Source organism: Cyprinus carpio, chromosome A24 (assembly GCF_018340385.1).
Source record: "Cyprinus carpio isolate SPL01 chromosome A24, ASM1834038v1, whole genome shotgun sequence".
Taxonomy (NCBI): Eukaryota; Metazoa; Chordata; class Actinopteri; order Cypriniformes; family Cyprinidae; genus Cyprinus; species Cyprinus carpio.
Genome location: NC_056595.1, coordinates 15003728 through 15031697, shown reverse-complemented (window position 1 = coordinate 15031697; position 27970 = coordinate 15003728). Strand labels below are relative to the sequence as shown.

General features: G+C 35.3%; 2 protein-coding genes across 3 annotated transcripts; one reads left to right on the top strand and one right to left on the bottom strand.

Moving 5' to 3' along the window:
* Window positions 1-9: 9 nt before the first annotated feature.
* On the top strand, window positions 10-18567 carry LOC109045434 (zinc finger and BTB domain-containing protein 47-like). 2 transcript variants are annotated; one of them, XM_042714312.1, is made up of 7 exons: window positions 10-606; window positions 4732-4816; window positions 12059-13299; window positions 14813-14960; window positions 16187-16302; window positions 16829-16973; window positions 17218-18567. In XM_042714312.1, exons 3-7 carry the CDS (start codon window positions 12121-12123, stop codon window positions 17619-17621), a joined length of 1992 nt encoding a protein of 663 aa, XP_042570246.1. In that variant the 5' UTR covers window positions 10-606; window positions 4732-4816; window positions 12059-12120; the 3' UTR covers window positions 17622-18567. The 2 variants fall into 2 exon arrangements, with proteins under 2 accessions (XP_042570246.1, XP_042570247.1); XM_042714313.1 differs by lacking the exons at window positions 10-606; window positions 4732-4816 and adding an exon at window positions 9864-10205.
* A 3712-nt stretch (window positions 18568-22279) lies between these two features.
* klhl40b (kelch-like family member 40b) lies at window positions 22280-27204 on the bottom strand. The gene is made up of 6 exons (XM_042714314.1): window positions 25574-27204; window positions 25084-25245; window positions 24668-24774; window positions 24367-24552; window positions 24079-24228; window positions 22280-22604 (listed from the first exon to the last, which is right to left on the bottom strand). The coding sequence occupies exons 1-6, from the start codon at window positions 26702-26704 to the stop codon at window positions 22493-22495; spliced, it is 1848 nt and encodes a 615-aa protein (XP_042570248.1). The 5' UTR covers window positions 26705-27204; the 3' UTR covers window positions 22280-22492.
* Window positions 27205-27970: the final 766 nt, after the last annotated feature.

Sequence of the window (27970 nt, the reverse complement as noted above, 5' to 3'; positions counted from 1 at the left end):
GTGGCCTCATGGGATAGTGGTTACTGCTTGCTCACTTAAGAATCTCAGCAGGTGCAGTGTGTCATCTGGGTTTAGTCTGCCTACTGTTTCACAAATACTGTATACTCAGACATCCTACTCGCTGTCTAGTAAAAAAAAAAATCATGCATATTCAAAGGGATATAATTACTCTGGTTGCCTGCTGTTTCAGGATTCAGCATGCTCTCATGCACACAGTGAGATGCTGTCAAACATGCAAGGTCATGAGCACCTGGGAGACAAATGCTCCATGTCCCTATAAGGGCAGCTCGTACTGATTTACACATTTTTAGCAGTAGATGTAGACTACAGCTCAGGCATGAAAAATTATCCAGTGCAATGGCCCTTTAAAACTTCTGACAAAAGCCCATATGATCCCCGAGCTCCAATCACCAAATTCCTACTGCAAAAGCAGCCTCTGCATTTTTGTCTGTCTGAATGTTGCTAGCACGGCGGAAAAAAACAGTGAGGGGAAGGAAAACTGAAGAAATGTGAAAATCCAACGTACTATTACATGGCGAGCGGAAGTCCTGCGCAAATGGAGTTAATCGCGGACTCCTTCGATGCTAGAGACCCCGGCTCAAAATGGTACAGTAGACAACGACATTTTGATCATTCTATATCCATATTTTATTTCTTGTCATTTTAAACGACTTAGCTAGGCCGATGAAACTTGCAATAGTTTGTCCCGGGATGTGTCAGAGTTTTGAACGTGTTAGATAACGTGATGTCGCCAATAAACTTAACCACGAAATGAAGTTTGCAACTTGGACAGAACGCCGACAGCCAGTGAAACTGGAAGATTAACAAGAATGCAACGGCCACAATAGCTACATTGTTGCATTTAAAGAGTTAAATTCTCTCATATCAGTGTGGAGGATCACATCGTGACTGGTGCATTTTGTGGACATTGATGCATGTAAAATTAAAAGGAAATTTATTTATTGTTTTTATTGCAAACGTACTTTTGAAATCAGAGACTTTGTTGCACGGGACGCGACCGAATTCATTTCACAACACTGTTAACTTCACATGACCTCAAAAAAAAAAAAAAAAAAAAAAAAAAATTGGGGATCCTCCATCCATAGAGTTCATATTTCAGTTGTGCAATAACTGAGTCTCCAAATAAATGCTGAAGGGCGCTACACTTTTATTTATTTATTTATTTATTAGAGACACAGAAACATTATTCTTTAAATACCATTTAAATTTGTTTAAAAACCCGAATGTTGCTACTCCTAGATACAATTAGACATAGCCCAGCCCCAGAACAAACATAAGTTAGCAAATAATTTTTAGTAATGTAACAATAATAATTGTTACTAATGTTGAAGTGTAATGATTAAGTATTGTTAAAGCAGAAATATAGATTTCCAGAATTGGACATTTTTTCCATTATTAAAAAAATAATTTATGGATCATAATGAATCCGTTTTCTTTTGTATTTCCTTGACTACCAATTGCACTTTTTTTGTGCAACCTCTGTAAAACAATTTTTACAAATCCTTATCCATTAAAACATAACAATCATATATAAAGGGCTATAATGGTAAAATAAGAAAATAATGATAAATGAGATGTCTTACAAACAAGTTTTTCTTTTCTTTTATTGAGTATTTTAATATTTGATATTCGTAGTAAATCAAGGAAGAGCATCAGAGAGGTTGCGGGGATGAAAGCAGTGTTGATTTTAGGAATGCTTTAGGATTTTAGGAATGCTCGTGAAAAAAATACAGCATGTTTATTGTAGTACATTGGTGCTGTAATCCAGATGCCTCTTCACATCTGGAAGCTGGGTTAATATTTGGGTCAGGTCAGTACTTTTTGACTTCCAGTTGCTCGTTTGACTCTTTGGCTGTAGTAGACAAAACATCTGTTGATGGTTGGCATGTGAAATGAGTCAGAACTCTAACAACTCCTTTACGCCCCCATTAATGCATTGTTTATGATAATATAATCAAGTTTAGACAGTCACCACCAGAATATCACTTGATAACATTAACCTTTAATGTTTAATTTCCAAAACACTCTGTAATAACCAAAAAGGAGCTGTACTTCTTCAGCTGCATCTATTGCACTTGGTGACTAGTTACCATTGATAGTAAAACATTGGTGGTAAAAGCACCAAGGTCATCATGGGTTTTAAGACAAATGATTAAATGCATCGAATGCACTCTAGAATTAATTGTTGCATGATGATTTCCTAAAGTGAATGCACACGAATTGGCTCTTTGTTAACTGTTCCTCATGAAAATTTGTACTTTAGGAAGAACTGAAATAGAACGACTCCTGCTAAACTCTGCAGTCTTGTCCTTTAGTGCTGCGGCCTGGAAAAAAGCATCATGCTGAGGGTTTTTATGTAGTTCAGGACATTCCTGCCCACCCTTGACTTTGAGGCTTCGTTGTCTCTCAGTGCTCTGCTGTTGGAGTCACTCTAATCCATGTGACAAGTGCTCCTCAAAAGGCTCCCAGCAATGTTTAAATGCTCTCAAGCCATGTTCTTATTATTATAAACATTGAAAATAGTTGTGATGCTTAAAGAGGCAGTTCACCCAATCATTACAATTCTGTAATCATTTACTCACGGTTGTTCCAAACCTGTATGAGTTTCTTTCTTCTGTTGAACACAAAAGAAGATATTTTGAAGAATGTTGATAACCGAACAGTTGACGGTAGCCATTGACCTCCATAGTATTGAAAACAATATTATAGAAGTCAATGGCTACCAGCAACTGTTCGGTTACCAACATTCTTCAAAATATTGTGTAATTTTATTTATTTTCGATGAATCTTTACAATTTTACTCTTTATCAACACACATTTCCTTCCTTCTCCTTTTTAGTTATGGGAAAGAGAAGACATTTATTTCCCCATTTCACAGTTGTCTTTCTCCCAGTCTCTGCGTTGTCAGGTTCAGTTCCTCACATTGCTGCATACTAAGGCCAGAGTCTGTACATGGAGAGGAGTTGGCCCACGAGCAGAGTTAGCAGATCTGTGGCAGTTTGTGTTTGTGCTTTATGTGGCAGAGACATGCCAACTCCACAGGCTCGTCTCTTGGCCAGAAGTCCTGACTCAGCTCCTTCTCACATAGCTCAGGCTGAATTCTCCTGGTAGTCCTGCTCTGGACATGGCAACATAGCAGATCACAGTCTACAACCTTGATTATTCAGTTCCTGCATTGGATAAGCTTAAGTTCTGTTCCAGCCACATTTTGAGAAAGGGGCGAATCTCAGGAAATCTGTCATGAACTTGTCAGGGTCATATTTCAGCACTACGTCGAAAGGAAGAGGATATAATATTTGGATAAAACCACAGTTCTTCCCCTAAAATTCTTATTTTAATGAGAAGACATTTAACTTCTTATTTTTTTTTTCTTTTATTCTTATTGTTCTCATTTATGACTCTCATTATTGAAATACAGTGTTTTTGTACTACAAAATAGTAAATTGCTGTACAATACTTTAAAAAAAAATTAAGGTTGGTAAGTTTTTGTAGTCTCAAATCCAAAATACAGCAAAAACAGTAATACTATGAAATATTATTACAATTTAAAATAATTACAGACTCAGTGTCACATGACCCTTCAGAAATCATTCTAATATGCTGATATGGTAAGAAGCATTTCTTATTATTATCAGGGTTCTTTAATGAAAAGAGAATTGTAATAAATTAATAATTAAAATAAAAGAGAAAATGTTTAATATTCTAAACGTCTCTCCTGTATTTTTTCGATCAATTTATTACCTTCTCACTGAAAAAGATGATATATATATATTTTTTTTCTTTATATATATATATATATATATATATATATATATATATATGTTATATATATATATTTTTATAATCAGACTGATCCCAAACTTTCGAATGGTAAAAATCAAAATTGAAGTCAAATTAAAGACAGTACAATAAATATTGCCATGGTGTATAAATTCTTTACTATTTTCATAATAATTTATGACATTGTAATTATAATTATTATAATATTATTATAATATTATAATATTTATTATTTTCAATATTTTCAATATTTTATAAATATATATGTAGCATAAAATATGACTTTTGTCCAGTTCTCATGAGATTCACCCAAGAAGTACATTTCTCTCTCTCTTTCTTTCGAGAAAGATTCAGCCCCTGAGATTTTAGTATTTTGCAAAGTTGTTTGCTGTTCCTTTTCATTACGGATATAAATTTTCAATTTTCTTCTGGCGCTGTCACAGTGATCTCACACAGCTTTGTTTGTGCCACCAAATGGTTCTGGCTGTGGATATACTGTCTCTTTTACGAGAACCTGATTTCTCTCACCTTGTCAAGCACACCTTTTATTATTAGACACTGCAGACACATGAGAGGTAAAATCCTTTGTTTGTTTGTCTAGCTCAATTTCATGCCCTGCTTGGCACATAATATTTCAAACTGGTATTCTGTTGCTCTTGGTTGCATTAACATATAGATAGAAATGGGAAGTCTTCTAAATATATCTGCCTCAGTCAGCACAAGAAAAGTGCAGTGAGTCATAGACATTTTCAAGTGGTTTGTAATAAAATAAATGTTGTACGACGCTTTCAGTATCCAAAGGTTATGAGAGATACTTAATGCGTTAATGTTGCCATAAAAATTATTTTCATTTAAACTAAAACAGTCTCAGCATGTCTTCCAATTTTCAGATTTATTGATTGATTTCTTGTGAATTTTTTAATCTCTCAGCCGATGCCAATGAGGACTTCCCTGAGCAGCATTTGCTGGACCTAAACACCTGCTATGCTCCCGTTTTACTAAAACCATAGGAAAGGTAAGTGATTCTGGCTTTCTTTCCTCCTCAGTAAAGAGCTTTCACTGGCTTCTGTTCCATTCTGCTGTTAATTAGCTCCTGAACCTGAAGAACAGCTGACAGGGGAGCTCCATCCCTAATCACTTATTCTGATTGAACTTGGTAATTAGATGAAGGGATGGATGACACCCTCTATCCACAATATTTTCTAACCTAAGGGAAATGTTTATCTTTGTCTAATTAATTTGTGTTAGAGTCAGTTTTCCACTAAATGTTCAATATTTTTATTTTAGTGAATTACAATAAAAATAAATAACATTTTAAAATGTATTAAATTACAAAACTTGTAATATTTCAGATTCTTACTGTTTTACCGCATTTTTAGACTTATTAGAAAAACATAAAAAGTTTTGACCTCAAACGTTTAAACAGAATTGTCTGTGCAATAAAACATGTAATTCAGTAACGCCTAGACAAATAGTAATTATGCATATTTCTACAATAAAATTGAGTTTTGAATACATCTCACACTTTGATTTGAAATGCCTGACATTTGTGAATTCACGAGGAAACCCTAAAAACAAATGTGACAAATGCAAATAGAAGTGAATTATATATTACATATTATGGAGATGTACTGTACCCTCTGTTCTGCCATTGCTTTGCCTGTATTTATGCATTTAGCAGACGCTTTTATCCAAAGAAAACGCTTTTATTTAAAGCTCACTTTATTCAGCACAAGACCGACAGCTGATCCGAGGAGCAGCAAACAGCCCTGTTCATTGAACTGGCATGTGTAATAGCAGGTGTTATAGTTCAGGAGGTTTTCTCAGTGAAAGTGATGCTGTGGTTTGTGACAGTTCTCTGACAGTGTGTAATTATCAACTGTGCTGGCTAGTCTGAATGGGTGAGAAGACTGTATCTAAGAGACCTTAAAGAGATAGTTCAGCCACACGTTGTTCCAGACTTGTGTTGTTGTCTTGCTTTCTATTTTTCTTTATGGAAAAGAGCAGCTCGGACATCCTGCCTTTTGTGTTTAACAAACAAAAGCAAATTATACAGGTAAATAAGTAAATTCTTTTTTTTTTTTTCTTCTTTTCTTATTTGGGTGAATTTTTACTTTAGTTCCGGAAATGAAGATGCTACTTTTGAGGCCTTTTATCATGATGGAAAACTCTTTCTTTCTCTGTCTTTCTCTCTTCTCACACACAGACCTGCTCATAACTGACACATGTCTTGCTAATTTACAACACACACACACACACACACACACACACACACACACACACACAGGCCGTAAGTCATGTTGGTTTCTCTGTGAGGGCTGTAAGTGTTTGTCTGTCTAGCTCAAGGTCAGGACTGAACGTGTGTCCTGATTGGATCGGGGAGGGCATAGGCATCGAGCAATCACACACACATCCACAGACACCCAGGGCATCTGTTTCTCTGTCTCATTTTTTTGGTTCTCTGAGGAAAGCTTCATCACCTTAGAAAGTGGCTCCTCTGAGAGGGTGATTGGTACACAGGGGTTCAAAAGTAGAAAATCTGCTCTTGAGTGGAAAGAAAAACTGAATCTTCTATGTCTGGTCCATTGAGGCTTTTCCTCTTCACAAATACACAGTTTCTTTGTCCTCAGCGAAATGAACATAGGCACTAACAGATCGACTCAGATTGACTGTCTGTTTGCATATATATATATATATATATATATATATATATATAATATATATATATATATATATATATATATATATATATAATATATATATATATATATATATATCATATATATATATATATATATATATAATGCATATATATATATATATATATATATATATATATATATATATATATATATATGCATGCATATACATACAATGGGTTTTAAAAATGGATTTGTTTATTTTATCCTTTTCTAGTCAATCTTGATGGCAGCAATAATATCCAAATTGAAAATCTTTAAGTTATTTAAAAAATTGTGTTGTTTTAAGCTTATTTTCTTAAGGACCTTCATTTTTGTAACCTTCTTTCCAGTACCAGGTCCAGGCTTTCTTTAGTGCTCTATTGAATTGCAGGTCATTTCTAATTGTGCATATTGTCTTGGGCAGAGGGACACCAGATGCCGAGTCATTGCTTGGCATCTGTGTATGATTGATGAGGAAACAGTGCCAGACAGCAGCGCCTCTGCATTTTACAGTGCTGTGAAACTTCCCTTCAAGTTGGCAGCACAGGAAGTGGAAGAATCCAGAGGGCAGGAGGACAGCGATTAGTCTCTGGTCTCTTTAATAGCAGCCTGATTAGATTCCCATGATAATGCTTGTTTTTCATTAATACAGAGTGTGCAACAGCCTCAAAGTTTAGTTGAAGGTCAAAAGTGTCACTATCCATAGATGCACAGTTGTTAGAGATGTGATCTGCTGGGAGGGTTAAAGAAAGAGAAGAAAAATAAAATTGTGTCATGTTGTCAGTTATTATTGTGTATATTACAAAAGGAGATGTTTAAAAAGATGTTCACACTGCGCTTTTCAATAAAACAAAGTGACTAAAAGCTCCAAAAAGTTGCACTATTCTCATACACAATGTGCTAAGTTTGAACATGTGAAAGTATGAATGGAATTTGAGATCTAGGGCAAAGATTTTTAGTGGAGGTCTGTTCCTCACATTAGGTTATGGTATGACTTAAGGAGACTTAGTGCATATCTAAGTCATATCAACCACTTTTATGTTCCTTTTTTGTTGTGTTCTGTACAATATAAGGGTGAGTAAATCAGTCAATTATTTTCTAAAGGCTAAGGTTAGTGATTGATGACATTTTCCAGTATTTTTGAACTCTCACTGCAGAGAGGACATAAACCAACATTCCCCATAGTTCAGATAGGATCCCATATTCACATCCCTTTCAAATAGTCTCTCTCAATCACTCTTACTTTATTTTCCATAAAGTCTGCTCTAGGTTTCTGCTGACTCTGGCTTTAGTGAGTGTCTGTTCAGATCAGGGTTGAACACTCGTTCTGAAGCTCCATCCTAGCCTGTCTGAGAGAGATTCAGGCTGGCTTGATGCCCGTTCTGGTTCTTGAGGGTGTCACTCAAGTGCATAAAAATATTAATAGTACTGTTTGTTTTCACTGTCATCATTTCCAAAGATAAAAATATAATTATCTTGGAAAACGATCTATTTCCAAGATACCAGTTGATTCTGTATCATTCAGAAATTGTTGAAATTCCTGTGGCTTGTTGCTGTGGTTTGTTGAGTTTGTATTGTGGAATGACATCTTGGTGGGTTGCTGAAAATGTGAGCAGTTCATCAAAAGTTGTTGAGAGGTTGGTCAGTGTTCTTCACAGTAGCTGCATTGTTACAGTGCTCAGTGTGAGATCACTGTCAAGTCCCATGATTCTCACTGAAGACATCCAAAATCACCTTAACTTACTGTGATGAGATGTTTTTAAATATAGTTCCTATAGTTTTTATTCAGTCCTGGCTCTTTGAATAAAAAAAACTGTGGTGACATTTCTGAAAATGTTTTATGTTTCATAGCACTTTCAAAGTAAAATGTTCTGGAGGGGCACTAAAATTGTGTTCAGTTTTATTAAAAACAGTTGGGAGTGAATCTGACATTACATTGGTTGTTGTTTGTATCAAATTAGAAGGTTAACTAAATTATGGAATGCTGTTCAAAAGTTTGAGGTCAGTAAGATTTGTAAAATGTTTTTGAAAGTAATACCTTATGCTCGCAACGGCTACATTCATTTGAATAAAAAAATACAGTAAAAACAGCAATATTGTGAAAAATTACTGCAATTGAAAACAACTGTTTTCTATTTTAATATATTTTAAAATGTAATCTATTCCTGTGATAGCAAAGTAGAATTTTCAGCAGCCATTACTTAAGTCTTCAGTGTCACGTGATCCTTTGGAAATCATTCTAATATGCTGATTTGGTGGTCAAGAAACATTTATTACTGTTATTATAAAACAGTTGAAAATAGTTGTGGTGCTTAATATTTTTGTGGAAACCGTGCCACTTTTTTTTCAGGATTCTTGATAAATAGAAAGTTTAAAGGAACAGTTTTTATTTGAAATATGAATCTTTGTAACATTACTAATCACTTCACTGACAATTTTGATAAACTCAGAAAAAGAAAGAGAAAAAGGAACTAATCTGAAATGTATTTTCATGGGATGAGAAAAAACAAGAAAGTCTGCTGGTGATGTTATTTAGTAGAATTCCATCATTTTCATTCTTGCTCTCCATCTGAAAGGGAAAAATGGGCATTTCAAATCTCTCTGAAGACATATCAGCAGAAACAGTGGCCCGATTTGGGAGGTGTGATAAACAGTGCAGTAAAGACCGCTGAAGTGAAAGTCAACTGAGGGTAGATATCTTTCCCCCCACCGCTCTGCTCTCTGCTGCCTGGCACTGTGGTGAACGTCCTCGGCCAAGTGCATACCAGCGGGCCTGGCCAGCAGCCCTGAGTCACCTCTTATTACATGAAAGCAGTATGGGTCTCTGTTACATTGAGTTCAGCTTTATGAATCAGAATGAGGAGCATTACACTACTCATGTTGCTGAAAATAACAAGTCTGTTTAACAAGGTTTGGCAAAGGTCTTGGTGTAGGAGTGTTAGTGAGCTGGCAAACTACTGTGTGGGATGAATAACATAGTAGTTGACCCAAAGACGTTCAGATTTGTGAGTGTGATAAGAGGATGGTCTTTGATCAGTAGTAAGTCTGGACACACTTTATATGACTGTACCATATGTATCGGTATCTATCAATATTGTAAAATGGCACAGTTTTTTTAAATATCTGAAAGTACACTCTTAACATCAATCAGCCAAGCATTATAATAATCAAGTATTATTTAATAATAGAACTTTAGTAATTAGAAATAAACTTGATAACCATGTTTGAATGCGTATTGGTCATTTTAACTGAACATCTTAACTGAACTGATGGTGGTGCTTTTTTGGTCATTCAGTGTTTCTGTAAAAAGAAAAAAAACCTACCAAAAATACTGATAAGATAATAATTCTATGAATTCTACTAATAAGAACTATAAAACGCACTGAGGATTACTAAGGATTAATGAGCTGCTGGATTTATGAATATTAATCAGGTTTTGTGCGTTCGCACGAACTGTTTTGCTGAAATCAAAACAGGGATGATAATATGTGAGCGCCAGCCAATAAGATTGCCGTTTGCGCATTAGCTCCACCCACTAACGGAAAACCCAGCAGTTCTTAAAAACTGAAGAATTCCAAAGGAACGCCGTTATTTTAACAGGAAAATACAACAAAGAATATTGTTTAAATGTAGCGTATCAATTCACTCTCACTCTCTCTCTCTCTCTCTGCGTGTGTGAGACAAAGTGACGGCGAGTCGTGCACCTTCACACTAGAGTTTACGGTACGTCAAATACAGGTGCGCTGCTCATCCATTCAGATGAACTGAAAAACAGCAGAGATCGCTTGATGGGGAGTGAAACTCTGAAGCGCTCAGTCAGAGTTTCCGGCGAGTGAAAATATATATGTACTAAACTTCTACTAAGCCTCCAACTCACACACTGGCGAGTAAAATCTGAGAATTTATTAGCCATTGGCAAATATTAGACATCATTTTGGCGCCCAGAGTGAATATTTAGTCACATATGTGAGTGATTTATTCGCAGTGTAGAGGGTTTACTTATAATGGCTTCTGCAAACAAACTTTACAGAGATAAAAAGTAAGAGCGTTAATTCTGCTTGTTGTAGTCACATAAAAGTCAGCATAACCAGTCTGTATAATTGTTTGGAGAGTCTGATATTTACGGTCCTTGCTCTCTTTAATTGTTTACTGGCCAGTGTTTTGTCTCGTGCATAATGATAACTCAGGGAGACAGGACGCAGGAGGAGGAAGCTAATGGTTAGCGCACGGCTCTGAATATCAATGTGCTTTTTGCATGCTTCTTTTTCTGTCCTCTCACTTGGTTTATCTTTTCTCTTTTCGCTTGCTGCCTCTCCCTCCTTCTTTCCTTTTCCACTGTGGAGTTTTTAAAGAGATGCTGTCCAGATTGAAACCTCGTCCTTCCTGATCTAAAATAAGCCAACCTTGGGAGCAGAAGGGGAGGGCATAGCAGCATGCTCCAGTAGCTTATGCCTTTCTCTTTTTCAATGCTGCTGTGAATGAAATAAATGTCTGTGCAGAAATGTATTATTATGTGTTCTGATGGTTTTTGTCAAAATATAGAGTGTTACTTTAATATTAGTTATTTCTAGGGGTGATGTTATGACTAAAATTATATATTTTTCTCTGTTTTTAAACTATAAACTGTATACATTCTATAATATAAAAAACATCAAACAAACAACAAAACAATCTATCTTTTTTGACCGGTAGATACCAAATACTAAACCAAGTACAAACAATATGTTTAATGTATTAAATAAAATACAGCAAACAATCATTAAAACAATCTAGTTAACAATAATCAATCATATTTTCCACGGTTTTGGAATAATGAAGACAAAGAATTTAATCATTTGTACTTATATTTACCAATATAAATAATAAATAGCAATATTTTCCTATATTTTTTACTTACATGAAGATTTATAAAGATTTCGTTAACATTAGCCAGTGTTGTTATTTCTATGATTTTTTTTATAAATGTGTTAATTGAAATAAAACTTAAAATATAAACAACTACAAAAAAAAAAAAAAAGAAACAAAAAAATGAAAAACTAAATTGCTTATATATATATATACACACACTATATACACACATATATATATATATATATATATATATATATATATACACAAATTAATCAAAAATAAAAAAAAAAAATAAAAAAAAAAAAAAAATTCAAAAAAAAAATAAAAAAAAAAAATAAAAAAAAAAATTAAAATGAAAACTGAAAAAATAAAAATAAAACTAATTCAAAATATTAATAAATATTAAAATGGTATATAAATAATATGACAGTTTTGAAATGGTGACACAAATTAAACACTGAATCAGAGATGCTATAAATCAGACTGTTAGTAACCAAAAATAAAAACACATTAAAATAGTTATTCTAAGTCATATTGCAAATTGTGCAATTTTGCGTGTTGCATCTGCAAACACTTCATTCAAGAAATGCAAATATAGTTACTAGCTAAAATGTTTATTCTTGTTCTGTTTTCCATGTGGATATACGTAATTGTTCTGTTATTTTGTAAATTTGCTAATGAATTGTAAGTTTAATATATAAATTTTCTCCTGTCTTATCTGCTAGTTGAGAGGACTGCTGCTGAGTTCTTTCTGCTGGAGGATGCAGCGCTGCACTTCACTTGTTTAATGGACAGCAACCTCTACCAGCCTCACCTGAGCGACGTGGACCTCGTGCTGGTGTCCCACCGTAACTTTTCCTCCCACAAGGACGTGCTGGGTGACCACATCCCCTACTTCCAGGCCCTACTCTCCCAGAGTCAACCACCGCACCGCATAAATCTGGCCTTCAAGGTGCTGAGTATCCAAATCCTCAACTTCATCTATATCTCCATCTTTGAAGTCCTACAGGTGGCCATTGTGCTCCAAATGAGTTCCTGCCACAAGTTACTTGGGTCCAATGAGATGGCCGACACAGAGAGGCAAGGCAATGCCTCGTCCAGTCAGATGTACAAGATGAAGGAGCTTGAGAAGATGTACACACAAAAAGGAAATGGTACATTCTCATTGCTTGTAGAGGGCAGTGGTGTCAGTGGAGATGTTACGCAGACACACTCATCTAGTGTCCACTCCAGCCCTCAAGCCAAACACTTCTACAAAAAAGATGACAGTGGAGGGGGAGTGGCTTGCGGAGGAGGGCGGAGCTTAAGCACAATGGAGGGAGGAGCCGGTCTAAATGAAGCGGGATCCCAGGATAGTTCTGTCTCCTTTAACAGAGAGCAGATTATTGTGGAGGTCAATCTCAACAACCAGACTTTAAATGTTTCTAAAGGGTCTGACGGCAAGGGCGTCACCTCAAGTACCTCATCCCTCCTCGTTCACCATCCCACCAATCTTCCCAGTGTGGTGGAGGGTGAGGAACAGGATGATAATGAAGATGTTGGTGAGGACGAAGAAGAAGAGTATGAACACAGAAAGGAAGGGATGGAAAATTGCAGCGATGACGAGGACGATGAGGATGAAGAAGAGAATAATCTCGACATTCCAGAAACAGGACGCACCAGCGTGGATAGACGGCGTGCCACGGACACCATCGCCATGAGACAGACGCTAAATGACACGACACTAAGGGAGGGGAGGAAGAGGAGTAAAGAGCAGGAGAGTCTGGGACAGAAGGTGAAGCTCGAAGAAAAGCAGCACTTTTCTTGCAAGAAGTGCCCTCGTGTTTTCAACAACCGCTGGTACTTGGAGAAGCACATGAACGTCACCCACAACCGCATGCAAATCTGCAATAAATGCGGCAAGCGCTTTTTACTGGAGAGCGAGTTGCTGCTACACCATCAGACAAACTGTGAGAAAAACATACAGGTACACACTCTTGTCTGCATGTACATGTTAACAAGGTCAATCTGTAAGGCTGATTTTACACAAGCATTTGGTGCCAAGTCAGAGTTTGGTTTGTTTGCTTAGTCATTGATTCCAAATAATACAATAAAAGTTGTATTATAGTTGTAAGAGACATGCAGGGATAGCGGAAGGGAGCAACAGTTGAACTGGACCCAGCCATCAAAACCAAGTGTGGAAAAAAAACTCATTTAAACACAATAAGTAGGCCCACACAAAATTTGTGCCCACAGAACTGGGACATTCATTATTCACAAAGTTCCAATTTTGTAATTAAATTAACCAATTTAATTATGTATATATATCATTTTTATTTATTTTTATTTATTTTTTTGATGTCCGTCATGGTTATTATATTTAACAAAACTAAAACTGGAGCTACTACTAAAACTATTTATATAATAAAAAAAAAAAATGAAATAAGTTAACTGATAGCTTTGCTATTGCAAGAATAAATTACATTTTAAAATATATTTCAATAGAAAATACCTTTTAAATTGTAATAATATTTCAATATATTACTGTTTTATTGTATTTCTGATCAAATAAATGCAACTATAGTGAGCAAAAGAGAATTCTTTCAAAAAAAAAAAAAAATCTTACCGACCCCAAAATTTGAATAGCATTGCATTACAGCATTGGTTAATATTGGATATATAAATATTGGATATTTAATTGTTTGTGTTTTTTTCTTTTACTTTCTTTTTAACAGTAGACTTGCTTCAAAGTAATATTTAAAAAATATTTTTTAGCAAATCTCCAGAATAATAAAAATTTTTCATACTGTACCTAATAATGTTGTGATCCATAAATTTAAAATTGTTTAAATTGTAACATTTTTAATTGTGTTTAAAATGATAAAATTATATTTTTGTTTATTTTATTATATTTAGACAAAATAGTATATTTTCGGTTAGTGGTCAGAACATAAAAATAATTATTAACTTGTCAGTGCACTAGTTTTGATCTGATAATAATAGTCTTATGTAGTCTTATATAGACTTCTTATAGCATATTTTACCCTGTTTAAAGGTGGATTATGTGTATTCTCTTCTGGTAATCTGCTATGAATGCATATTCCAGAGCAGAATGATAGACCAGAGATTTGGGATGATATATAGAAGCAGACTGTATTAGGGTGTGGAGAACAGCTGTTTTCTGCCACTAAAGCAGGTCTGCCAGGCCATTTCCACCTCCAGCTCAAACTAGGTCTAGAGCATCCAGCACTCATTTGTCTCTGCTGTATAGAGCACTTATGGGGAATTCAGTATAATTAAGGAAATTGTGCTGTTGTGCTTAATTTGATATAAATGCATTTTAAGTTAGAGGTGCCCTTTGCAATTATTCAGTCTTTATTTATCTTCTGCAGTTCTTGGTACTCTCTCAGAATGATAAAATACTGTTGTGTTTTCCATCGACCCCTAAGGGAGAGTTGTTTAGTCTAATGCCATTCATTCAGATTCTCTGATCTTTGTAGTGCGTGACTTGTGGAAAAGCTTTTAAAAAGCTGTGGTCTTTACACGAACACAACAAGATTGTCCACGGATATGCTGAGAAAAAGTTCTCTTGTGAAATCTGTGAAAAGAAGTTCTACACCATGGCACATGTCCGGAAACACATGGTTGGTGAGTACTGGGTCATTCTGTCATTATTTAGTTTTATGTCATTCCAAACCCGTATGAATTCTTAGTTCTCACAGTAACACAAAAAGTGATTATTTTTTTAAAGAATATTCTATACATTCTTTTTCTCTGTCATGTAAGTGATTAAGGACTGAAGCTGTTGAAGTAAAAGTTCACCCAAAAATGAAAATTTCTTATACATTCTGACGGCACCCATTCACTACAGAGGATCCATTAATGAGCTAGTGATGTAATGCAAAATTTCTCCAAATCTGTGTGATTAAATAAACTCATCGACATCTTGGATAGCTTGAAGTCTACAATATGACAAGAAGTCCATATGCTAGGTTTGTGCAAGGAACAGAATGAAATATTTAATTAATTATTCAATGAAAATCTTTTCACATGCACTTCAGAGTGTCTGATTTGTGAATGAATCACTCATTTGAATCGGATCTTTACAATGAATCAATTTAACTTGTTCACAAAACTGGTATGAATGAAGCCTCTACTTTGCAGGCCACACCTTTAACTTTAACCTAAACTTTATCCTCATCCGCATTGTGCATTACATTAACAAATGAACTCGTGGATCCATTTTAACATCACAGATGTCACAGCTAGGTGGCAGTCAAGATGCTGCAAAATACAGCAGCTCTGTCATAAGCACAAAGACATATTGTTGTGTAAATTAACCTTCAGGCAGATGTAATAAGCACACCCTGGTCTTCATACCGTACGGTACTTTAATTTCCTGAAGTCTGATCTTCCCAGAGCTTGGTCCAGAAAAATAGTGAAATACCCAGCTCTGTTTTGAGCAGGGGAAATGAGCCCCTGTGACCTTGCTTTACCATCCAGAACAGACTAAGCCAAGGACAGAGGCTGTATTGTTTAATCTGCCCTGAGAGCAGAGAGGAAATATCTTATCTAGAAGTGCTTCCTTCTACCAGAACCACTCAGTTGTCTTTAGGGCAACAAGTTACACTTGCTCATCTCACACTGACAGCCGAGTATGTGCAGTAATGATGCAGTGTCTTATTATACACTAAACCGTGTCACAAGCTAACGTTCTTGTTATTCTTAAAATGAGCAATGAGGCATGTGATTAAGATGTTAAATTAAGTTTTTAATACATTTTATTAATTGCTACTACAGTATGAGCATTCTGAGGCAAACAAGAAGCAGGCGTCATTTTTAAAATCAGAATTTTGTCTTTTATTTTGTTGCAGCTCACACGAAGGACATGCCATTCACTTGTGAAACATGTGGGAAGTCCTTCAAACGCAGCATGTCTCTTAAAGTGCACTCTCTGCAGCACTCTGGAGAAAAGCCCTTCAAGTGTGAGGTGAGTTCAGTCATGTGGATCATCAGTCGTAGGCCCGAGAGATTCAGGTGTTGCATTTTTCTTAGAAAAAGTCAAGTTTCATTTCAGTTTACATTAGATCTTATTAGAGTAACCATGTGCACATATTTATACTACTTTTGGGGAGTCGAAAAAAGTATTTTATGTTTTCAGAGGCTGCATTTATTTGATCAAAAATCTAATATTGTCAACTCCCATTTAAACTATTTATAACAATTTTCTATTATATATTTTTTTAAATGTAACTCATACTTGTGATGGCAAAGCTGAATTTTCAGCATCATTATTCCAGTTTTCAGTGTCACATGATCCTCCAGAAATCATTCTCGTATGCTGATTAGTTGCTCAAGAAACATTTCTTTTAACCAGTGTCCAATATTTAATCATTTCTAACTTTGTGAAATGTTGTTATCCCAAATCCATTTCGATTTAGTACCAATACTATAAGCAGAAGAGCACAGATGTAAATTATAGTCTACTGTATCTGATGCTGCTGCTCATGTTGCAGAACTGCAGTGAAAGATTCCAGTACAAATACCAGCTGAGGTCGCATATGAGCATCCATATCGGACATAAGCAGTTCATGTGTCAGTGGTGTGGGAAAGACTTCAACATGAAGCAGTACTTTGATGAACACATGAAGACACACACTGGTGAGAATCACCACTTTGGTGCCCATCACAGTCAACACAATAGTAATATGTAACTATTATTTTTATTGTCGACAATTAAAAAAAATATATATATATAAATATAATAGATATTTATTGTTATGTGTAATATTGTATTTACTCATTAATTATTTTAAATAATTATAATATATTAATAAAACATTATTAATTTAATAATTAATAGTGATAAATAATTACCTTTTTTTTTTTGCTAATCTTGCTCCAGGAGAGAAACCATATATCTGTGAGATTTGTGGAAAGAGCTTCACGAGCCGGCCCAATATGAAACGGCACCGCCGCACTCACACTGGCGAGAAACCGTACCCCTGTGACGTCTGTGGACAGCGTTTCCGCTTCTCCAACATGCTCAAAGCCCACAAGGAGAAGTGCTTCCAGGTCAGCAACCCCGTGGTATCTGATGCCACCAACCTTGTGGCCCTGGACCCCAAGTCAACAGATATGGACACATCAGCAAATCAGTTACCCAGCCACCCCATGACCCCTCCTGGTGAGGCGTCCAGTCTCCACCAGATCAAGTCGCTCTCACTACCTTTCGTTCACTCCATCGTAGGTCTTCCATCTCCCCCGGATCTGTTTTCCACTGAAAGGGTTAACTCTGGTAACAACTAGTTTTGAATATAAGGTTGAAGTTCCTTTGATTGTTTATTGTCTGAAACCCAAAGCTTGCAGTAGCTCCTCATGAGCTTTTTGATTCACATCCAATGTGAATCACTCTCATAGGGATTTCCAAACATGCTGAGTGAGGTCTAAGACTTCCAGCGGGTGTTTGAACAGTGTGTGACACTGATTATTCAACTGTGCAAATTTTCACTTATCTTATTCTCATAGAGATATTTTATATACTGTTCAAATAAGCTTCTCTTATTTCAGAAAGAAAACAAATGTTCTCATTATTTTCGTTTAATGCATTTTTGTGAGCTACAGGATTAGCATTTAGCATCGCATTTCTGCATTTCACACACTCTTGCCATAGACTTTTACGCTTTGTTAGTTTAGTCTAACCAGTTGAGATTCCCATTAGCTGCCATACGAAATATAGACACATACTGAACTCACAGCAGAGGGCGCTGTGGGTTATGAGCATTGCAAAGTTTTGGAACAGCTCTTCAGCCAGTAAACATGTAGTAGCTGTCCCCCCCTGCCATAACCAAATCCAGATGTATTGCAGTAACCAAATCCTGTTAGCTTATATGTTATTACTGAATATGAAATGTATAATCACTCCAGCACCTTATTTTTAATGTAGATGTATTTATATTGTCCTATCTTCTTTATATCCTGAAAGATTCAAGTTTTGTCACATGGGCTTCTCTGCGTATTTGCAGAGGTTTGTTTTAAGAAGCGTCTGTGCAGGGCACAGGTGCGACAGATGGATTGTGTTAAAGGTTATATGTAGCAGAGGCACTTGAGAGTAGTTGATATTTGACACTTAAAGGAATAATTCACCCAAAAATTAAAATTTGCTGAAAAAAAAGGTCATCCAAGATGTAGATGAGTTTGTTTCTTCTTCTCAACAGATGTGGAGAGATTTAGCATTACTTCACTTGCTCACCAGTGGATCCTCTGCAGTGAATGGGTGCCCTCTCATAAAATAAGCTTAAGTGAAAAAAAAGGAAAACTCATGTTTTACTTTTTTTTTTTTTTCGCTTGATCTCTGCATATTTCTCTCTTGATTCAGATAAGATGATGCAAGAAACATTCAGTTTTTAGCTTTACAAGATGATAATGATGGCCTGGAGTTGTATGGATTACTTGTGGGTTATTGTGATGTTTTTATCAGCTGTTTGAACTCTCATTCTGACGGCACCCATTCACTATAGAGGATCCATTAGTGTGCAAATGATATAATGTAAGTGATGTAATGTAAACTTGTCTGTTTCGATGAAGAGACAAACTCATCAACATTCTGGATGCCCTGAATGTGAATGCTTTTTATTTTTTCCTTTAAGGAATCCCAAAGAAGGATGTTTTTGCAGTTTTTTCCCTTTTTCTCTCTGTATTATTTTAAAACTTCCAGAGCACTTTACTCTCAGTGTTGGCCATATGTGTAATGGCAAAATCTGAAATGCCTAAACCACTTGTGAAGAAATGAGTGTGTTTTATTTGCACGGAGGCAATATCAAACCTGGATGAACACCAGGATGTGTTTGGTTCAAAAATATTTTTGTGTTGAATGTTTGAAATGCTTTATGGTACATCGAGCAGGTTTATCAGCTTTTTTTTTTTTTTTTTAACAGCAATTTATCATCATTAATGCTTTCACTTTTATTCCACTTTCCACTATTTCTTGATGGTTTTGAATGACAGACAGCCTGAATAACCTATGGAAAATGGAAAGGGTTGATTAGCCAAATGATGGAAATCATGTTTTTGTTTTGTGCCCTGAAAATGTAATTATGTAGCAAAATATTAGACTGGCCTTCTGGGACTCATGTACACTGTAAGGGGGTCCTGTTAAGAGGCCACATAGAATCTGAAAAGAGTTTATAGAACATTTGTAAAAATAAATAAATAAATAATAATAATTTTTTAAATGTCCTTACCCAATGTCAGAGAGGATTTATATAAGCAAAATATAGTTCAAGAAAACCTTCTAATAACCCTAGGATCAGTAAAATGTAGTAACTATAATAGACATTATCCTATATCCTATATATATATATATATATATATATATATATATATCTATATATATATATATATATATATAAATATAAATAGGCTGTAAATAAATTCTGTGTTTCCTGTTAGTTTTTGTTTAATCAGTTTCTTTGTTTACAGTCTTCATAGAGTCAATTGAATGTGATGAGATGTGGAGGTCAGCATTTTAAATGTGATTTTAAATGTGAGGATTAAGCTCAAAATTTTACTAATAAGCTCTAAATTAGATCTTACATTTACTTTCAATTGTTCACAGGACATCAGTCATGTTCCTGGGTTGAGAAAACCCAGCTTAATGCAGGTAATGGCAAGTGGTTTTAAATGGTATGTGTTTCTTTAATAAGTTTTTGAAAGTCCTGGCAGAATGGTCAGTTAAAGGGATAGTTCACCAAACTTACCGGTTTATTTTAGATTCTGTTTCTTTACGTAATTTAAAAAAATAAAGTTTTTGTTTTTTTTGCTGGTGCTATTAATTATGGAAGAGAATTTCTGCCACAGTATAAAAAATAAAAAAGGTAATTGCTACCTTTTAAAAAAAAAAATTAATAATAACCTTATTTATTTTTATTCAGTGACAGAAACAAAACAAAAAAATGCAATTGCAAGATGTGCACTCAGAATTCTGAGATGTAAACTCAGAATTGACAGGAAAAAAGTCAGAATCGAGTTTATTATACATGGCAATTCTGAGAGAAACAAAGTCTAAATTGAGAGATTAAAAAGCAATAACCTTTTCTATTTTTAAATCCTGTGGCAGAAATGGGCTTCCTTAATAGCAGGAAGCACAAGCTGCTACATGAGTAAATAATGACAGCATTTTCATTTTTGGCTAAATTGTCCCTTTAAGGTTGGAATGTAGTTCTATTCATTTAGTGTAGATTAATTTACTGAATAATTGTCAATAATCTGCATTGATCAGTATATTTATCTCTGTAACTGAAAGTCAGTTTGGCAGTCATAACCAGCTCATTGTGAAGGCACTATAACAAACCTTCCTTAAGTGTGTAATGCAATAGATTGCTCATGTAGACTGTCCCGTACAACACATTCATAATCATTAGCCATGATTATGAATGTGTAGATTGAAATTACGGTGGCATGGTTAAAGTAGAGCAGAGACCATCACCAGAAGGACTTTAAAAAGGACATTTGTTTTTTTTATTTGATAGAAATCCTGCAATAATGTTAAGCCAGATGATGATTTGATGGTTCAAGTCTTTTTATGGTTTTGCCACGGATTGAACACTGTTGTTGGTGTTCTGTACATGTTTTTCATATTGCACCTTATACACAACAGTGTCCTCAAAACATTGAAGATGCTTGGTTTTTTAAAGCCCGTAATATATTTAACATATTTAATCTCATTTTCTTTACGATATTTATTTAAATATTAAAAATGTCCCCAGAAAGTTTTCTAAGATGCACATAGCACTTGCATTATGGTCTTATCACATTTTGAATTACCATCAAATTGCCTTTTCACTTTATTTTTTGTGTGCACTTTATTTGAATATTAGAATTGCGGTACAAGTTTTGGATAATACAAGTTTTGTTAAAAAAGAGACTGCTGAAGGCTTTTTATTATTCCCATCTTTGTTTTTTATTTTATTTTATTTCTCTTTCTCTCTCTGTTAAACTAAAGTCTTAATATATTTTATGTGATGTGAAATTGCACAGAGGTAAATACACCTCCATCTCTGAAGATATTGTAATAAGTAAAAGGCCATTGAAGAGCTCAATTATTTGATTTAGTGCATCTGAACGAACACGATTCTCTTACAGGTTGTTTACAGGTTACAGAATTTTTATATTGTGTTTTCCTAGTTTGCTGCTTATTGAGAAAGATTTGGGATGTTTGTGGCCTTCTTATTTTTTAAATATGTATATTTAAGGGATCTTGGAAAGAGAGAAAGTTTATATTGAGAAGGATTTGTCTGCTATTTTAGTTTGTCCTGGTGTGTGCTATCGTTTGTAATAAATAATAAGTGATAGCAAAATAAGATTTGGACTTCAGAATTTGGGTAGTTTGTCTTATTGTCTGTTTAATTTAATCATGGAAAGACATTTTGAAACCAAATTCAAGAAATATTTTTCCTTTTTTCCCCCCTAAACTAGTACCTAACGTGTAACACTCAAACTTACCCATACTTTCAATGTATTAAATCAATCATGAGTATGACTGTTCCTATGTTTTAATTCTATACACTAGTATGCCTTGGTTAACTTTGTGTACATGCTGTTGGCAGTCATGCTGGTTCTGTCAACAGAATACTAAACAATGCAAAGACTAGAGTCTAGCGGTGCTAATAAAATGAGGCTGTATTTTATGTCATTTATTGTACCGGGTAGTATTTACTGTCTGTAATTAAACTAAATAAAATGCTAATTTCAGTAGTGAACTAAATGAAACATCACACAAAGCAATTTTTGTGTTTGTTTTTATTATACTTTGGGAGTTTCTCTCATTCAGAACACAGCAGAAATGTCACATTAACAATAAATTAAAAAAGAAAAAAAAAAAAAGTACACAACATGATGACACAAGAAGTTCTGTCCATAATAAAACTGTTCAGAAACAGCATTTCCACACCCTTTTTCACAATATCTGTGCTTGTTCTCTCTGTTCCAAATGATAAAGTGTGTTTGAATGTTGAATATCAAATTGATCACTTCATGGAATGAGTTTGAGAACAGATGTTCTGTCCTCTAATATTTCGTGCTGGTTTCACCCTATAATAACTGATTTAATATCAGCAGAGATTTTGAACCTTCTTTTTTCGTTTTGGTACATTGAATCATTGGACGGCACTGGTGTAGTCTCACATTTTAGTGAGCCGAAGAGTGTTAAGACGGACTCCCAGAACTGTTGCACCAGATGCATATTGAATCTCCCTCAGTATGCCGTTCCATTTCCTCTCACTCTCGTCATACCTGTGAACAAACATGAACCTTTTTATTTGAACATATTGATTGTTGTAATCATTTATATGTGGTCAGATTCACAATATTTCGGTATCATTTCAGTTAAAGGGATACTCCACCCCAAAATGAACATTTTGTCATTAATCACTTACCCCAATGTCGTTCCAAACCCGTAAAAGCTTTGTCGGCGAAACACAATTTAAGATATTTTGGATGAAAATATGGATTAATAATCCAAATTAATATAATATATATATATATATATATATATATATATATATATTATATATATATATATATATTAATCCAAATTAATATATATTATGCTGCGTATGCTCTTCTGTATCAGACACGCCACAAGGATGTGCTGTTTCTACGTGTATTTAGCTTTGATTTGAAAGAAAACAGCGCATCCTTGTGGCTCGGATGATACAGAAGAGCATACACAGCATACGGTGATATGGAGAGACACAGAGGAGACTGTTGACAAAGGAATTATTGAATAAAGTCGTTATTTTTGTTTTCTTCGCTTATAAAAAGTATTATCGTTGCTTCATAACGTGACTGTTGAACCACTGATGGCAGATGGACTATTCTGACGATGTCTTTCATACTTTTATGGACCTTGACACTGTTATTTACTTGCCAATACAAAGCTTTTACACATTCCTAACGACATTCATCCAAAATATCATAAATTGTGTTCCGAAGACAAACAAAGCTTTTACAGGTTTGGAATGACATGGGGTTAAGTGATTAATGACAAAATAATTTTGTCATTTTGGGGTGGAGTATAAGGACGGATGTCAAGATTTTTTATTTTATTTTATTTTTTTCATTGATTTACTCACCCTCATGCCATATGAAATTTATATATATATATATATATATATATATATATATATATATATATATATATATATATATATATATATATAAATTTCCACCAATGGATCCTCTGTAGAGAATGGGTCTTCAAACAGATGATAAAACATCACAATAATCCACACAGTGTCACTTCTGGCCAAAAGTCCATAATCCGTAATAACGCTTCCTCCGGTGGAAAACGTCCATCTCACATCAAAATCCACAGACATTTTATATAGAACTGTTTTAAGACTTTTTGCTTGTAAACTGTGCTTGATCTGCATATTTCTCTTCTAAATCAGACAAGAGTGTTTTTTTTTTTTTAACTGGTGAAAGCAATATTACGGATAGAAGATCAGCTCTGGGCTCTCATTCTGACGGCACCCATTCACTGCAAAGGATCCATTGTTGAGCAAGTGATGTAATGCTAAATTTGTCCAAATCTGTTCCAAAGAATAAACAAACTACATCTCGAATGGCCTGAGGGTGAGTACATTTTCAGAATATATAACTTTTTGGGTGAACTATTCCTTTAATTAATACAGTTAGTAAGTGGATGCTTCCATTTGCATAGTTCCACTTAAAGGCTGATTGGTGAAGTGAATGGGCATCTCACCTCCAGATATCATTCATCTCCTGTGGCATGAGATCTTCGCTGTCCTCTTTGGGAAACATGGCAAATCCACCCACAGCATAGAGGACACCACCCACAGTGACCAGGCTAAGTGAACTACGCTCCTGGGGGAACTCCACAAACTCTGACCACCTAGAAGTTAGAGAGTGCTGTGGTTAAATATTTATTGCAAGCTAATTATGATGGGTTTGTCCCACAAGTCAATGCATGCCATAAACCTCAGATTATACTGCAGGTTGTTTAGCATATATTGCATATGGCCACACTTACTTGTTGGTTTTGATGTCATAGACCTCAGCGCTGCTTGTGAGGCCAGTGTCAGTCACACCAGCTACCACATAGATCTTGTTTTTGTGAATTGTGACCCCAAATAGTGAGCGTGCAGAATTTAATGGAGCCAAATCCTTCCACTGACGCTTTTTAGTGTCGTACACACATACTTTGTTCAAACACTCTCTATAAAATAAGACAAATGTGTTTATAAATGTGAGATACAGGGTCAACCTTACCACTAGCTATAATATTAAATGCATATTCCAACACAAAGTGTAGAATTAGCTTATAAACATACTTGTTCTCTCCCTTTCCTCCAATTACATAGATCATTTCATTATGAGATACTACTCCATGGCCATATACTGGGTAGGGAAGAGGATCTGACTCTGCCCATTTAAGATATTAAAAAAAAAAAAAAAAGGATTATTTGCAGCAGCCTACACTGAAAAAAAATGGTGTAGAAACAGTTTTCAGTAGTCAACAGCTAGATTTTACAAATAATTACAGAAGAAATGGCAAGTAAAGCACTGAATTAAAATTTTGAAGTAGAAAGACTGATATAGTATTTTCTTGTAAAATATATTCCAATAATACTGGAATACTTCAAAAAATCATTTTTTTTCAGTGTCTGTTGGGAAGATTCAATAAACAAAAAAGACAAATGTACAGCTAATATTCAAATAATTCATGTGGCATCAGTAAACATACTTACTGTCTGTCGTAAACCATGACTGTGTCCAGAATGCGTTCTTCTTCATTCATTTCTTTCCCTCCAATAACAAAGATGAAGTTTTCGGCCTCTCCCATGCCAAATAGGAAACGGGGGGAGGGTATGGGAGGCATTCCCATCCAATCTGATGCTGCAGGGTCAAACTGTCAGATGTAATGACAATATATCATCCACTGTGTTGTACGGGACAGTCTACAAAAGCATTTGCTGATCGTTTAAAGACCCCAAGAAATCAAAATGAGAGTTTTGTGCCTTTTAGTGCATGTCTGTTAGCTTTAAAGTTAAACACAAAATCTTCCCATAATGTTAGGGTATGGTTCCTGTTTGAATATTTGAGGAACCAATTACTAACATTCTTTACTAATGTTGTCTATGATTTATGTACACTACATAAACTTCACAATGTGTAGAATTCATGACTCTGAGAAAAGAATGAAAGAAAGCAGTAAATGAAGGAAAGTAATCCTTTACCTGCAAAAAGTATAAATAGATCTGTTCGTCTTTGCTCTGCTCATCAAAAAAGAGTCCACCTGCCACAAATATCTGATTTTCTTTTGTGACCAGACTGCAATGGTTTTTAGGAATTTGGTTGGAGAGTGACGCCACATAACAATCATTTCCTGTTGGGTCATAAGCCACTGATGCAGTGGGATTGATCATGAAGATCAAGTCTCTCAGGAACATCCCGAACCGCAGATTGTCATTCAAGATTCCTGGAAGTAGCTCCCCCTGCTCTTCTTTCTCCTCTTCATCTCCCTCCTTCTCTCCTTCCTCACCAGCACTCTTTTTGCTTTTGGTCTTCTTGACTTCAGGAAGCTTCCCAGCATGGGCGTCTTTGACCAGTTGTAGTTTCTTGGTGATCTCTGGGTTTGAGCTCAACCATTCATGTTTCTCCACGTTTTTGGTGAAGTAGTCCTCGGGAACCAGACGTAATCTGACGCAATCCAGCAGACCCGGTAGGTCCTCCTGTCTCTTCTCTTGGTCATGTCCAACCCACTTGATCAAAGCTTCAAAAACTTCTTGCTCCGTTTCTACATTCAAAGAGTCCGATGCGATAATGGCTGCCAATTCACTTGGAATCAGTTGCAGGAATTCTTCATCCCGAGCAATTAACTGGAAGCGTTCACAAGCGAAGTTCCTCGCCGATATGGCCAGACGAGGACAATCCAGCATCAGGCCTAGTCGAAAAATTGCCAAACAGTTGCTCAAACTCAGTCTCTTTTGCAGGAAGGAGACACATACAGTGAAAATCGATGGGATCTGAAGCATGTTGGCCAGAGCGAAGATGTCTTGTACGTTTTGTTCTGTCACGTTGATGTTCGAGGTGTAGAGGTACTTCAAGATCATCCCCATGACTCCAGGCTCCACATCCTCCAATACAATCTCCTTCTGTTTACTCTCCTCCACACCCGACTTAAAGAAAGCTCTGAAGTATGAGCTGCAAGCAGCCAGGACCAACCTGTGGCAGGGAAACTCCTTGTCTTTGATCTTCAACACACAGTCAACCATCGTATCGCTCTCCAGAAGATCGTATAGACCATCCTGCAGCAGGGTTTGCTGGTACATCCGCGGCTCCTCCATTGGATCTATGGGTAGAGCCATACTGATCGTGTAGTATCCCTGTCGGTCACAGTGAAGTCAATGGCTAGTCCAGCAGTCTCTGTACCACACTTCTGTTACTGGCTGAAAAGAAGAAGAAGGGGCCGAAACAGTTCCGCGTTGCTGTCAGGATTTCAGGCTTCATCAGCTGTCCCAATACTTCAACCAAACTCCAACTGGGGGCTATTTATAGATCCTTCACAAAGATGTGGAATCCATACTTGTACATGTGAAACACAACCCCCTGCCCTGTGCAACAGCTGACACACTTCCCCGTGCAAGACAGCAGTCGGAAGAAACGCTGGCCTTCTGGGTGAGATCACAGGCCACTACATGGTACCTTTATGGGACTATGAATCACCCTCTTGACTTTTTATTTTTTATAGACTTTATTATTTATAAAGAGGCATTTCATTACAGAGCTTCTCTTCTAGTAATACTGCTTAAAATACTTAATTCCATACATTCTGAAAATGGCCCAAAGTTATAAAAAATATATAAAAATCTAATAAAATAGGTAGCAATTTATTTTAAGGTGACGTATAAATGTACTTACTACTTTTACAAGCAGTAAATTATGCATACTTACAAGCAACTATCCCTAAAACAAACCATAACCCTATAATAAGTAAATGCATTGTAGATAATTGATATTACTCAATGCTTCTTTATGTAATTACACTACAATGTCACCTTTAAATAAAGTGTAACCAAATAATCTTATATATTCCAAAGCCTTGTGTGCTAGTTCTTGTATAAATTAAGCTAATATTTTAATATATTGGCTGAACTGCATTTTTTAGCATAGCAAATTATAAATTATATATATATATATATATATATATATATATATATATTTCAGTATATATATATATATATATATATATATATATATATATATATATATATATTTAAACAGTATATATAAAAAGTAACATAAAAATATAGGACCAATTTCAGTTTTTCTGTTTTATTTCTAAAACAATATTAAGTTATTTATTTATTTACGTTATTATTAAGTCACTGATATTATTAATAGTTCATTCACGGTCACGGGTTACCTTAATGGTTGAACAAACAGAAGAAAGCTTATGCCAGTTCATATAAATATCCTAGAGTGAAAAGGTTTAATGACATCAAAGATCTCGAATGTTCTCAGTGACATTTATGCTTTTGTTAAGAGTCACAGTTTAATTTAAGCAACCGTGTTGTCATGCAGGATGAGTTTCCCAGATGACTGATCTCTGTCAATTACAACTTTGCCATTTC

What these genes read in the sequence shown, in the direction of transcription:
- LOC109045434 (XM_042714312.1), top strand. Translation starts at nt 12,121, where the DNA reads ATGGACAGCAACCTCTACCAGCCTCACCTGAGCGACGTGGACCTCGTG. An exon ending in ACTGTGAGAAAAACATACAG is followed by an intron (nt 13,300 to 14,812) that starts GTACACACTCTT and finishes TGATCTTTGTAG; the next exon opens with TGCGTGACTTGTGGAAAAGC. An exon ending in AAAAGCCCTTCAAGTGTGAG is followed by an intron (nt 16,303 to 16,828) that starts GTGAGTTCAGTC and finishes CTCATGTTGCAG; the next exon opens with AACTGCAGTGAAAGATTCCA.
- klhl40b (XM_042714314.1), bottom strand. Translation starts at nt 26,704, where the DNA reads ATGGCTCTACCCATAGATCCAATGGAGGAGCCGCGGATGTACCAGCAA. An exon ending in TCATGGTTTACGACAGACAG is followed by an intron (nt 24,775 to 25,083) that starts TAAGTATGTTTA and finishes TTTTTTTTTTAA; the next exon opens with TATCTTAAATGGGCAGAGTC. An exon ending in GAGATGAATGATATCTGGAG is followed by an intron (nt 22,605 to 24,078) that starts GTGAGATGCCCA and finishes GTTTGTTCACAG; the next exon opens with GTATGACGAGAGTGAGAGGA.